At 35.6% G+C, this 11,937-nt stretch overlaps 3 protein-coding genes across 3 annotated transcripts; 1 reads left to right on the top strand and 2 right to left on the bottom strand.

Moving 5' to 3' along the window:
* Window positions 1-1,734: 1,734 nt before the first annotated feature.
* LOC121237180 (acyl-CoA-binding protein-like) lies at window positions 1,735-3,387 on the bottom strand. The gene is made up of 4 exons (XM_041133796.1): window positions 3,229-3,387; window positions 2,184-2,300; window positions 2,033-2,095; window positions 1,735-1,948 (listed from the first exon to the last, which is right to left on the bottom strand). The coding sequence occupies exons 1-4, from the start codon at window positions 3,239-3,241 to the stop codon at window positions 1,869-1,871; spliced, it is 273 nt and encodes a 90-aa protein (XP_040989730.1). The 5' UTR covers window positions 3,242-3,387; the 3' UTR covers window positions 1,735-1,868.
* A 423-nt stretch (window positions 3,388-3,810) lies between these two features.
* LOC121237179 (26S proteasome non-ATPase regulatory subunit 11 homolog) lies at window positions 3,811-7,179 on the bottom strand. The gene is made up of 2 exons (XM_041133795.1): window positions 7,049-7,179; window positions 3,811-5,214 (listed from the first exon to the last, which is right to left on the bottom strand). The coding sequence occupies exon 2, from the start codon at window positions 5,188-5,190 to the stop codon at window positions 3,922-3,924; it is 1,269 nt and encodes a 422-aa protein (XP_040989729.1). The 5' UTR covers window positions 5,191-5,214; window positions 7,049-7,179; the 3' UTR covers window positions 3,811-3,921.
* A 903-nt stretch (window positions 7,180-8,082) lies between these two features.
* Window positions 8,083-10,723, top strand: LOC121237327 (ankyrin-3). The gene is made up of 2 exons (XM_041134022.1): window positions 8,083-8,275; window positions 9,765-10,723. The coding sequence occupies exons 1-2, from the start codon at window positions 8,139-8,141 to the stop codon at window positions 10,381-10,383; spliced, it is 756 nt and encodes a 251-aa protein (XP_040989956.1). The 5' UTR covers window positions 8,083-8,138; the 3' UTR covers window positions 10,384-10,723.
* The last annotated feature ends 1,214 nt before the right edge of the window (window positions 10,724-11,937 follow it).

Below are 11,937 nucleotides of genomic sequence, written 5' to 3'. Positions count from 1 at the left end.
ATAGAAAATTAGAAATATTGTGGAGTTTATGTCTGAGTAAAAATATCCGTAAATAGTTATAGAGATCGGCTTAGGTGAGATTTGGACAGTGAGTTGAGATGCAAGTTGAATGTTAAATAAAATATTATTAAGATGTCATTTTTTAATATTATTATTATTTTGAGATTTAAAAAAGTTGAATTGTTTATTATATTTTGTGTGTAAATTTGGAAAAGAATAATGCTACTATACCTCTTTAATTTATCCCCTCATTTTGACTACTCATGCATTTAATTTTTAATTTTTTTTTTCTTAATGGTTGAATAAGTTACTATTAGTATATTTGCATTTTTTTTATTTTTAAAAAATGTTTGAAATAAAAAGCAAAAAAAAAAAAAAAAAAAAAAGAAAAAAAAAGAAAAATATAATTTGCACTAGGCAGTACACGGTGTAGGCACATGCAGGTGACATAGTAACATTATTTTTCAGAAAAATTATAATAATTAGATGATATAAATTGAGATCAAGTCTCAATCCAAATGTAGTTAGGCTTTCCTTAGGAGTATATTAAAGTTTGCCCCTATGGAGGAGTATATTAATAAAAGCAAGGGCGTGGGACACATCAATGATTAAAACTAGAAAATAGAGCATCGACCTAATAAATTGGTTGCCACCTATCACGTAATAAGTAGAGATGCGATACAAATTTGCTGTTTTGGACGGCCGATAAAGATACTTGTTTCCTATTCTTCCTGTTTCTCGAAGAAATATAGGGCGGCATGTGTGGATCACATGCTGATGGGTTTGTTGGTCCCTCTTCGGTGATTGAGCAAAGTTAGTCAAACAGTTTTAACTTTTCTTTTTCAAGATTAATGGTATTTGAGCGGTGCTATTCTGCCGATCGAATGGTACCGTTCGGTCTTATCGTTATCGTTAGCTGTAAAATTATTATTTTTTATTTATATTTTTTTAATGTATTTAAATATTTTTAAAAAATAAAAAAATATAGCAATATATTTAAAATTATTTTCTTCATCATTCGGTAAAATAAAAAAAAAAAAAAATACTGAGTGGTATACTTCGGACGGTATAGTAGAGTTTTTCATGATATTTTGCGGTACACATTGTCCATTTGGTACTGGAATGAAAACAAACCCCACTCCAGACTACATGGAAAATTAATGAAACAAACCTTACTCTCAACTACATGGCACTCTTCTTTGTTTGGTAAGCTGAAATTCATAAATGACACAACTTAAATGGTAGTCTAGGAGATGGTATCAAAACGACAACAGGCAAATGGTTCAGGTTCTGATGCTATTTTCCGTACCATTTTTTGAGAGGATTAAGCTGGATTTGAACTTCATAGAGTTATTGACCGGACTTTACATCATAGAGTGAGAAAGATAGACACATAAAATAAATCTCACAACATTTATAGCTATCTGAGTGAATTTTATTTTAGGAAGCATTAAATGTTTAATAAATGCTACGATGCCTATTTTAGGTGTTTATCTTTTTTCCACTCTAGGCCCTAGAGTTCAGTAAAAAAACTCTAGGAAATTTCAATTCAATTAGATCCGTTCGGATACAGAAGTGAGATGAAACCATCTCACGTGATCTCATATCATCTAATAATCTCACTATTCACAAATCATCTCATCTTATCTTACTATCCAAACATATCCCCATATATTTGAGCATAAATAAGCAGCTTAGCCTAATTTTTTAAGCTAAATTAAAGCAGGCACTGTATTGGGTTCAAGAATTTTGGCCAACTCAAATTAACAAACGCAAGAAAATGAACATATTTGAGGAATCAAGACAACACATTACCAGTTTGAAAACTGCAGATGCTTGTTTTAGTTATTACAATTTAGAAGACAACATCAGGCAGATGCCACAGCTTCTTCCTGCAACTGTTTCACTTCGGTTATGTAATCACTCATTGCTTCCTCCTTGGATTTTCCTGGAAAATAAAAGGTTCGATATTTCTCACAACAGAGTTAACTAAACTATTCATCAGCCTTTTAACAGATCAGAATACCATTACCTTCGATAGCCTTCCATGCATCCCACTTTGCTCTCTCCTTCATGCTGAACATTCCAGGACGGCCTGAAAATTAGATACAAAAAAGCCATAAAGGGTGAAAATTAATTTTCTCAGAAAGAAGCTTTTAGTTCAAAAAGCAACAGATGCTTACCGGTGTTCACTGGTCCAACGGTGGCCTGCTTGTACAGCCCATAGAGAATAAGCTTGCTTTCGTTTGAGGTATTCTCCGGCAGGGTCTCGGCTTTCTCAGCATACTCCTCAAACTCCTGCATTAATTAACGCCAGCAGATTCCTACTGTTAACACATTTACATGCATGAAAAATGCCAAAATAGCTATAAGGTATTGAAGCAATTCTTCATTTTAAGTAAAGCTCTGCTACGAATGGGTTTTATTCTCAGTCTGTCTTAATTTTCCCAAGCCAAGATAAAGCAGAAGGGAGTCATTCAAATCAGAAAACTGAAGTTGGAACCCATTGATAATGCCAAGATTAAAGGACCCGAAATTCAAATACCGAATACCAATTCATCATGCCTAAACTAGATCAAGATGATTCTCTTTGATCTTATGCGCATTGAGTAATTTTATAGTAGATCATACACCCAGTACGTGCATCCAAAATGTTATCTAATTTCCTAAATAATCTAAAAGCAAGTTTACAAAAGGAAAAATATTTTAATTACAAAAGGATTACACAAAAACAATCCCACAAACTGATACAATCTCACAAACTGATGTGGCTTGATGTGATTCGTCATATTATAAAGTTATTTTTATATATCTAACATATTAGATGAAACTACGTCAGTTTGTGAGATTGTTTTTATGTAATTCTTTTGTAAATGTAGCCGTACTATTCTTTTATTGATCTCCTGAAACAAGTATAAAATCCAGATTTGAACTAATTCCTACCACAATAATTACCATAATTGAAAGAACCAAATTGAGTCTAATCCAACAAATATTAACAAAATCTGCAATCCCTTTAAATCGTTAAACAAAAAGCAATGTGGATAACTACACGATGGTGATGCGTGTTTAAGGGTTCTGCCATATCATCAACACCCAAAAATAAATAAATAGGACCAGAATGTCCCTTCCAAGAAATAATTTCCAACGAAAGAAAATATGTCGCCCAAAAAAAAAAAAAAAAGGCGAGATTTCTAAGAAGGATTGAAAAGAGAGTATTATGGCAGACCTTCAAACCCATATTGCTATCTCTCGCCTGAACTCCGACGTCTGATTTGCTTAGCACTTCTCGCGTGCCGGTATGTGTTATATAGTGAAGTGTGTATGAGGAAAGATATTCCCTTGAAACTATCACTCAGGGCCGAGACTCCCGATGGCAGCATATCCCTCGTACATAATATATATATATAATAATTTAGCAATTTTAGTGTTCGTTCTACACAATCTCTTTAAAATATTAAGGAAATTTAAAACTCGAACAAAAAATGTGATCCCAAATGTTAAAAAAAGAGACAACGAAACACTTTCTATTAATATTTCTTGAGAGATGGAAATGTGAGGTGGTATAATAATATTTATAATTTAATATAGTAATAATAATTCACAGAAAATAATCGAACACTAAAATATAACTTTGTGAACCCAACAAAACATTAGCCTGATCGTATCCTGATTTGAGTTTGGTTTCATTTGGAAAAGGAGTTTAAGCCTTTGCTGAAATGGTGATCCTGAAAAAACAGTGAGACAAGAGAATGTGAAAATTTTCCCTCAGAGAACATATAGATCTCGGAAATCAACCCAGAAAAAGAGTTTAGGCTAAACAACAACACATTAATCATTCTGGGAAGCATCTCAGGTGAGAAAACACAGTAATTGCTTTGAAATAGAAACTAGAAAGACACAGGTAATAGCTCTAGAACTTCATGCCATTATCTTGGCAGACCTAACATAGAGGCTATCCACGACCTTGCCAACATTTGAAATGGTTTCCAGTGTAGCCAGATAAATTGCATCTATCTTGGGATCGTCAAAAATGACGAGGCATCCAGCACCCTGATCCAGAGTACCCGCAAACTTCTTATCCAAAATCATCTGAGACAATTTCTTCTCGACATGATCAACCGGTAGCTCAATCAGCTCAGCAATATGAGTAATCTCAACCCTGGAGAAAGGTTCAATCAACCTGCAGAGATTCTGCTCCAATAACGTGTCATACAGAGAAGAGAGGTGCCTGTGGACAATAGGATCTTCCTCTAGCTGAGCCTTGAAATCCCTGAGGGCAGTCTCAAAAAGCTTCAAAGAGCGTTTCGAATGGGCATCAGCCACAGCCTTCATTGCATCCAGCTCAGGCCCCACATATTGCAGCCCAGCTTTGGATGATATTATTCCCGACACGTCATCAGCCTGGCTCACCATGATTTTGCATAACAGCATATACTTGAGGCTAAATACTGCCCTCGGATCTTCAAGAGCATTGAAAGCTTCAAAAGCTTCAAAGAAATAGCTATAAGCAGTTTTGTAGTCCTTTTCTTCTGCATGAAGGATCCCACTCTGCAAATCTATAGTACCCTGTTGAGCTGGGGGCACATATATGGCATTGGCAGCAGTTCTAGCAGCTGTCAGAGAAGCCTTGGCTTTGGGGAGATTCTTTAAAGAGAAATGGAGCTTGCTCTCCAACAAGTCTATGTCCACAAGCAGAAGCTTGTCATCTAGCCTTCTCACTTCCTTTATTAAGCTAGAAAGGAGATTTAAAGCTTCTGAGTACTCTTTGTTTTCCATCAAAAGAGCTGCAAGCCTTGCCTCCACTCTTTGACGTAGGAAAGTTCGCTTTTCAGCACGGGTCCACTGCACCATTTCTTGGCAGAGGGAAATCTGGAGATCAGACGTGCCTGGTATTTTAGCTACTGCATCAATTATCCCACGAACAATTTTTGCAGTCTTTGCCTTGGGAATTAAGTTGAAAAAGGGCCTCAATTGGGTCAAAAGGTTTCGGAGATCCTCTGCCCGATTCTCTTGCCTTAGAAGATCTGAAAGATTTGTGATTGCCTGTTCCTTTATCCGTAAGGCTTCAGCAGAAGATGATGGGTTTTCAAGCACACGGTAAAGAATAGAGATGGCCTCAGCTGGGGTCTTGGCTTCTAAAGCCTGAGCAATAGAATCAGTAGTTGCTAGGAGATATGAAGAAGACATAGTTGATTGTTCGGAAGCTGAATCCTGAAAAATGAAAACAATCCAACAACTTAACTTCATAGACATCAAACACCGGATAGAGCAAAATAATTGTGCCCAAAGATATAAAGTAACTCATGCTCAAAATAGTTCCAAGCTAATTCAGCAAACAGCAACAATTTCTAAATCTTTGAGCCTCTACACTCTCTATACAAAGATAATAAGAACATCCTCAACACGGGAACTTAGTAGCACTCAACAAATAATCCATTTCATTCTATAAAACAAGATACCAAAATTACCAAGGGATTCCCTAATGATACATAAAAGAAAGACCTGGACATTTAACAGCATCAACCATCAGTTTCTAAGTTGAAGAGTCCATTTCTAAGATCTATTGTCCCCTTTTTCACAGAGGTACTTCTCTTGTACACTACGATACTGGCCAGCTCCAACTTTTGTTCTTAATCATAGAGAAAAAATAAAAAGCAGAACGTCACTAGCACCAGCTGAATCATTTGTTAAATTTCTTCTCCTCTTTGGGCCATTAACCCAAAAGGAAAAACTATAATACCTCTTATTATGGCAGTGTACCAACTGAAAGTATTATCAAAACCTAATAGGTATCTCTTTAGAATCATAGAAGGGTTAGTCAACCTTCATCCTACTGTTGTCCCAGCCAATAAATATGCAGTAGTACCATCAGTAACACAATGATTCAGATGATTCATTTCAGGCATCTGCAACCCACAAATTCACTATAGATGTCCCAATCGAGCAAGCAAACTATCGGCCCCGAGCCCATAGAAGGAAAAGAACAAACTAAGCAAAGAGTTCATTGGCCATGCATAGTGATGGGTGAAGGGAGTCAACATCTTTCTCAAAGAACAATCTAGATAGTTTTGTTCCTCTCAAAAATCACTCTGGCTCACTTGCAGTTTTTGGCCCGTTTGTAGGGTACATCAGATAAACTCTCGGCAAAGAATTTGAACTTTTAAATGCTTTTAGTCCACATTTCGTGTGCGACAGATAAACTCTCAGCAATCTGTGTTAAATGTTTGTAGTCCACTTCCAAATTGTGTGTTAATATGTAAGCCAGAACGAATTTCGAGAGGAATAAAAAAAATCTACAGTTATTGTGAATTTTTTTCAAAAGATCTCTTGAACAAGGGAATATAATCTATTTCAAATGCGCCAGCTCTAGTTGCTCATTCATTGTAATGTGTGAAACAAAAACCCCTAGTGGCTTGAGTGGTAAAGGTCTTGGGCTTTGGGGTGTGCTCCCTCTAGGCCTAAGGTTCAAATCCCCTTGGGTGCAAACAATATCTTGGGGCCATTGGACTAGGGGATTTTATCCTTGAATTACCCGATGTGCACTTCCGGAAAACTCATTGCCGAGGGCCTGTGCATCCCGGGATTAGTTGGGATAATGTTCCTGGACACCAGGTGCCAAATCAAAAAATGTGTGAAACAAAAAAAGAAGTGACAGAAGGTCACCCTTCTCTAATTAGCTCAAAACTATTAATATGCAGTATGGTTCGGAATCAGGGAATTCAAAGAATATTATAAACGGCGGAAGGAGACAATCCCAAAGTAAGTTGCAACTTCTACAAATATCCATTCAGTTGATGAAACGCTAACATGAATATGATGCTGTAACTTGGCATTATCAGCTATTACTGGCATTAACATTCGAAAATCTGTTTCGTGCTCGATTAAATAACATAAAACCCACTTCAAAACAAACTGCTGCAAATTACACAAACCCCAAAAATAAAAGAACAGACCAGCATATGTGTAATCAAGTAAGACCATAAAAACTCTGATAATTGAAGAAATCAACCACATCTGATCCGAGACCCAGAGACGAATTGCATACCTTGAGTGTCTGATTATTAGCGTGGAGTTTCTCGTTCTAGGGAATTTTTTTTTTTCGTTTTTAGGTAAGTCGTTCTAGGGATTTAAAAGACTCCTCCGCTGGGTATCAGACATTGGACGGATGAGATTAAATCAGCTTTTGGACGGAATTGGGAAACGGTTCAGATTAGATCATCTTTTCGATTGAATTGGGGGTAGTTATGTAATTGTGAGCTTCGCAATAGTTAATGGGCCCAGGCCCAACCAATTGGCTGATAATTGAATCCCAGGCTCAACCAATTGGCCCATGATTGTGTAGGTAATGAATATTTTTGACCAAATTGGATTATTCATTTTTTTTAAATATTCAATTTTAAAAGAGATAAAGAAGTAAAACTTAAAGGTGACGCAAAACAAGCAGTAAATTCTCTTAAAAAAAAGAAGAAGAGACTTCAGCAATTACCAACGTCTTATAACTATATTTTTGCATCATATCAAGCGTGAAACAAATTAAGTTGCTCGTAATTTCGAAAATCATACATTTCATCTGTTTTCTGAAATAATTATTATGAAGGATGTACTACTATAATTTTAACCTTTTTATAACTGCTTATTATATTAAGATTCGAAGATTCGGATTCCACGGTTATCGGATTGAGAGATTTTTTTCTTAAATTATTTAAGGTGTTCTTGTAAAAAGCTTCTTTCCGAACTCCTGTACATCATTGAGATTAAGTGAGACGTTATTTCTAGACACCCAATACCAATTTAAAAAAAAAAATTATTTTTTATATAAAGAGAGCAAGAGATAAATTAAGTGGGTTTTATTGTATACAATTTTCAGATAATATAGAATTTATATAAATATTTAATGTCGTGTCTACTTTTTTCATATTAAATCATCTAATTAAGGAATGCTAAAAAAAGAAATGTGGTAAAATTAAAAATTAAAAATAAAAACAAAATAATACGAATGGGTCAAGTGCCCATCAAAGCCCAGCTTTTGACTGGGTGGGCCTACAATACCAACGGGAGGGGCTTAAGTGCGTTTTGCCCGAGAAACTCGAGAGAAATATCACTGTTGTTTCCTGTAACCGGAGACAAGGGGGAAAATGGGGAATCCTCAGAAATCGGGCACCGGCGGAGATCTTCACAACGCGGCTCGGTCCGGTGACCTGAATGCGGTGCAATTAATATTGAGCACAAACCCTTTGGCAGTCAATTCCAGGGATAAGCACTCTAGAACTCCGTATCCTCTTCTCCACCCTTTTTTGGTTGCTTTAGTTGGATTCTTATTTGTGTCTTGTTTGGTTCCCGAGAAAACCTAATGGTGGAAGAGATATACTTTCTGGAGTCTTTAAGTTATTTTTAGATAAATAAAATTACGAAGTTTATCTGTCTCGTTAGTATTGTTATTTCTATTATGAGTGACCATGAGGTGAGCGATAGAAAACTCGATATTACCCAGTTCGTAATTTTCTTTCTATTGGATAATAAAATTGTTTGCAGCCTTTAATTCACTTTAAAATAAAATTTTGGGGGCTGCTATCATAGTTTTTCTACTTTCATAAATCTCTAGTTTAAGTTTACACAGTGATCATAACTTATCGAGGGGAGGGATCACAGATGATAGGAGAAGCTGCCGAGTTTTCACTCATTAATGAGGGACTTGGTCGCAGTTTCTTCCGGGAATTTTGTGTTACAACAGCAATGTTTGGAAAATAAAGAATTTCGTACCGAATTTTGTCGGGTCTTTCTGCTTAATCTCCCCATGCATCTTTGAATTGTGTTTTTGGGATTTGGAAATTGGAATGGCTTGCTCATGCTTTATTGGAGAATCTACTTAGACATGGCTGTCGCTTTGAGACCTATTTGTGCATTTGTAGATCGTAGATGGTCACTTTGATAATTACATTAGTTTTCAAAAACATACTTTTCTGGCAAAATATATCGATGAAATTAAATTTCTTTGTAAGGGTGAGAAGGCCCTATAGACTTGTCAAGGTTATTTGTGTCTCTGTTGTGTTCTTAAGTGCCATTTCTTGTTATTGGGGGGACTTGTCGATGCCATCATGTTTGTTGATATTTGATGTTTTATGGATTCCCATTGGACCTCCAAATAGCAACGTGGGATATTTAAAGACCACGAGAGAATGAAATTGTCTCCTTACAAAATCCAGACTTCCAAATCTCTTCCTTTTTTATGCTCTCATTGCCTCTCATCTTAATTCTTTTATCACAACAACAAAAAGAGAGGAATTTAACCAGTAAAAACAAGAGGATTGGAAGATGGATTTGATACTGGCTATGGTGATAGATAAAAAAATACTTATACAACACTGGCAAAAGTAGTTGTGCCATATGAGATGAACTCTTTGAAGTGTTTTTTTTTTTTTTTTTTAAATTTTATTCTTAGGGAGAACCCGGACAGTCAAATGCAAGTGCAGGGGTCCCATTATCTCTCAAAATACATAGTATTATTAAGATGCTAAGTTCATCGTGTACTCTATATGTTAATCTTGGCTTGATGTACTCTTTACTCCAGTATCTTCCACTGGCCATTAATTTGTTTCCCTGTCAGCTTTGCAACTTATAAATAACATAGAGCGGCTACTATTAGTGTACTGGGAGGAATTCACTTACTAATGGGCAGAGACTTATTAGTGAAACTTGTATCCATCATTTAGTATTCTTGCAATCAGATTTTGTTTCTTTGACACAAGCAACCTTGATCATAGACTACATTTAGCTGCATGGTCTGGCCAAGCAGAGGTGGTGAGTTATCTCTGCAAGAACAAGGCTGATGTCGGTGCCGCTGCCATGGATGACATGGGTGCAATTCACTTTGCTGCCCAAAAGGGTCATTTAGAAGTTGTACGAACTCTACTTTCGTCAGGTGCCTCTGCTAAAGCTTCTACTCGCAAGGGCCTGACTCCATTACACTATGCTGTCCAAGGATCCCACTCAGAACTTGTCAAGTACTTGGTAAGGAAAGGTGCAAGTCTTAGCATCAAGACAAAGTCAGGGAAGACTCCCATTGATCTTGCTAGCAATGAAGAAATTCGCTCCTTTCTGGAGGAGCGCGAAAGGTCGCCATTGAAAGGAGATCTGAATGGTAGAGAGAAGGCTGAAGAATCTGACCCGAAGCCATCTGTGCAAGAAAAAAAAGAAAATCCTGATGATGGAGCTCCTTCCGTTGTACACGACGACAACGATGAACTGGATGGTGAAGGGGTGAAGCGGAAGGGTGATCAAGATGATAGAAATGAAGCCTCATCAGAACCAAAAAAGGCACGAGTTGCACTCAATCACCTTTCAAGTGCAGATGATGCACAAGAAGATGAAGAAAACTTGTGATGCCTTGATAGAAGTGTGGTAGAGTGACTACTTGCCATCCTGACTGCTTTGGAGTTGTACGACTTTTTGTGCTATACGATACCATAATCGCATCTTTGTAAGACTTTCTTAACTAGAGTGTTTTTTTTTTTTTTTTTCTTTTAAGTTTCAATGTCTTGATTTTACATTGTGATTCCCTGCTAATGTCCTGGTATTTTATATTGTAAACGCTATTTTAGGGCTAACTGTCACGAAAGAGGTACATAGAGAGCATGCAAGAGCGACATCTTGTGATTTCTTCTTGTATGAAAGTTTATTTTTTATTTTTAATATCACGAATGAAAACTCAGTTATAACAAAATCTAGAGACAATTGTAAAGGAAGAGGAAGAAGATAGCGATTACAAAGAAATTCGATTAGGGTGGAGAGTTTTGGTGGAGCGGCCGTGAGGCAGGATGGCTGTGTTGCAAGTAAATGAGAGGGAAAGCTTTACCAGATTAGGATCTAAACATTTCAAATGTCACAACATTTGGGGTGAGGAGTACTCGAATATATATATATATATATATATATATATATATATATATATAGTCTATCTTCAAGCAAGATTTCCATACAAAACAAAAGGATTCAATAATAGCATTGTCCCATACTGTTTTTAATCTTAGTTTCAAAATGTTTAATTGGAATGATCTGAATAATTCTTCTTATCAGCCACTATTTATTGCACACATCCCACACACACTGACTTGGCAATTGGCATGACTTGCATCTAAAATTATTCTACAATGAGCCTATAATCTGCACAATGCACAGATTGTTGTGTATGAGAGAGAGATTTAGGTTGCGTTTAGATGTTGAATTGAGTTGAGTAAAGTTGAGATGAGATGATAAAATATTGTTAGAATATTATTTTTTAATATTATTATTATTTTAGAATTTGAAAAAGTTGAATTATTTATTATATTTTGTATTGAAATTTGAAAAAGTTGTAATGATGAGTTGAGATAAATTGAGATAGGTTTATATACCAAACGAAACTTAGAGAGAGATCGAGTTTTATAGTGAAGAAATTCAAAACGGTTTATAAAACGGTTTATTTGATGAAATAATATAAAGGTTGAACTAGTGTCTTTGGGTGGAGATTTGAATCAGTTTTTATATCTTTATATGTAAGAAAAGAAATGAAACTTAAAAGTTATAATAGTTCATAATGAAACATAGCTTTTAAAAAGATTGCCGCTCTATAAACATAACACTTTAAATTTAATAGGTAGAATGCCTATTTTATGGGTACAATGTTATATTGGAGTCATATGATTATGCTTAAAATACAAAACAATATAAATGTTGAATTAGTACTTTTGGGTAGAGTTTTAATCAGTGTATATATTTATATGTAAGAAAAGAAACGAAATTTAAAAGTTACAATGGTTTATAATAAAGTATTATTCTTAAAAGGTTTACCGCTTCATAAATATAACACTTTAAATTTAATGGATAGAATACCTACTTTTATAAGTATAATGTCACGTCGAAATTACGTGACTCCGTTTTTATATATAGTAATAGATG

This window comes from Juglans microcarpa x Juglans regia, chromosome 6S, assembly GCF_004785595.1.
Source record: "Juglans microcarpa x Juglans regia isolate MS1-56 chromosome 6S, Jm3101_v1.0, whole genome shotgun sequence".
Taxonomy (NCBI): Eukaryota; Viridiplantae; Streptophyta; class Magnoliopsida; order Fagales; family Juglandaceae; genus Juglans; species Juglans microcarpa x Juglans regia.
The sequence above is the reverse complement of the archived record's forward strand: the minus strand, read 5'-3'. Positions and strand labels throughout refer to the sequence as shown.

Coding starts and splice junctions, on each gene's coding strand:
- LOC121237179 (XM_041133795.1), bottom strand. CDS start 5,190: ATGTCTTCTTCATATCTCCTAGCAACTACTGATTCTATTGCTCAGGCT.
- LOC121237180 (XM_041133796.1), bottom strand. Junction 2,096..2,183: donor CGTTGGACCAGTGAACACCG/GTAAGCATCTGT, acceptor TCTAATTTTCAG/GCCGTCCTGGAATGTTCAGC. Junction 1,949..2,032: donor TGCATGGAAGGCTATCGAAG/GTAATGGTATTC, acceptor TTTATTTTCCAG/GAAAATCCAAGGAGGAAGCA.
- LOC121237327 (XM_041134022.1), top strand. CDS start 8,139: ATGGGGAATCCTCAGAAATCGGGCACCGGCGGAGATCTTCACAACGCG. Junction 8,276..9,764: donor GATAAGCACTCTAGAACTCC/GTATCCTCTTCT, acceptor CCTTGATCATAG/ACTACATTTAGCTGCATGGT.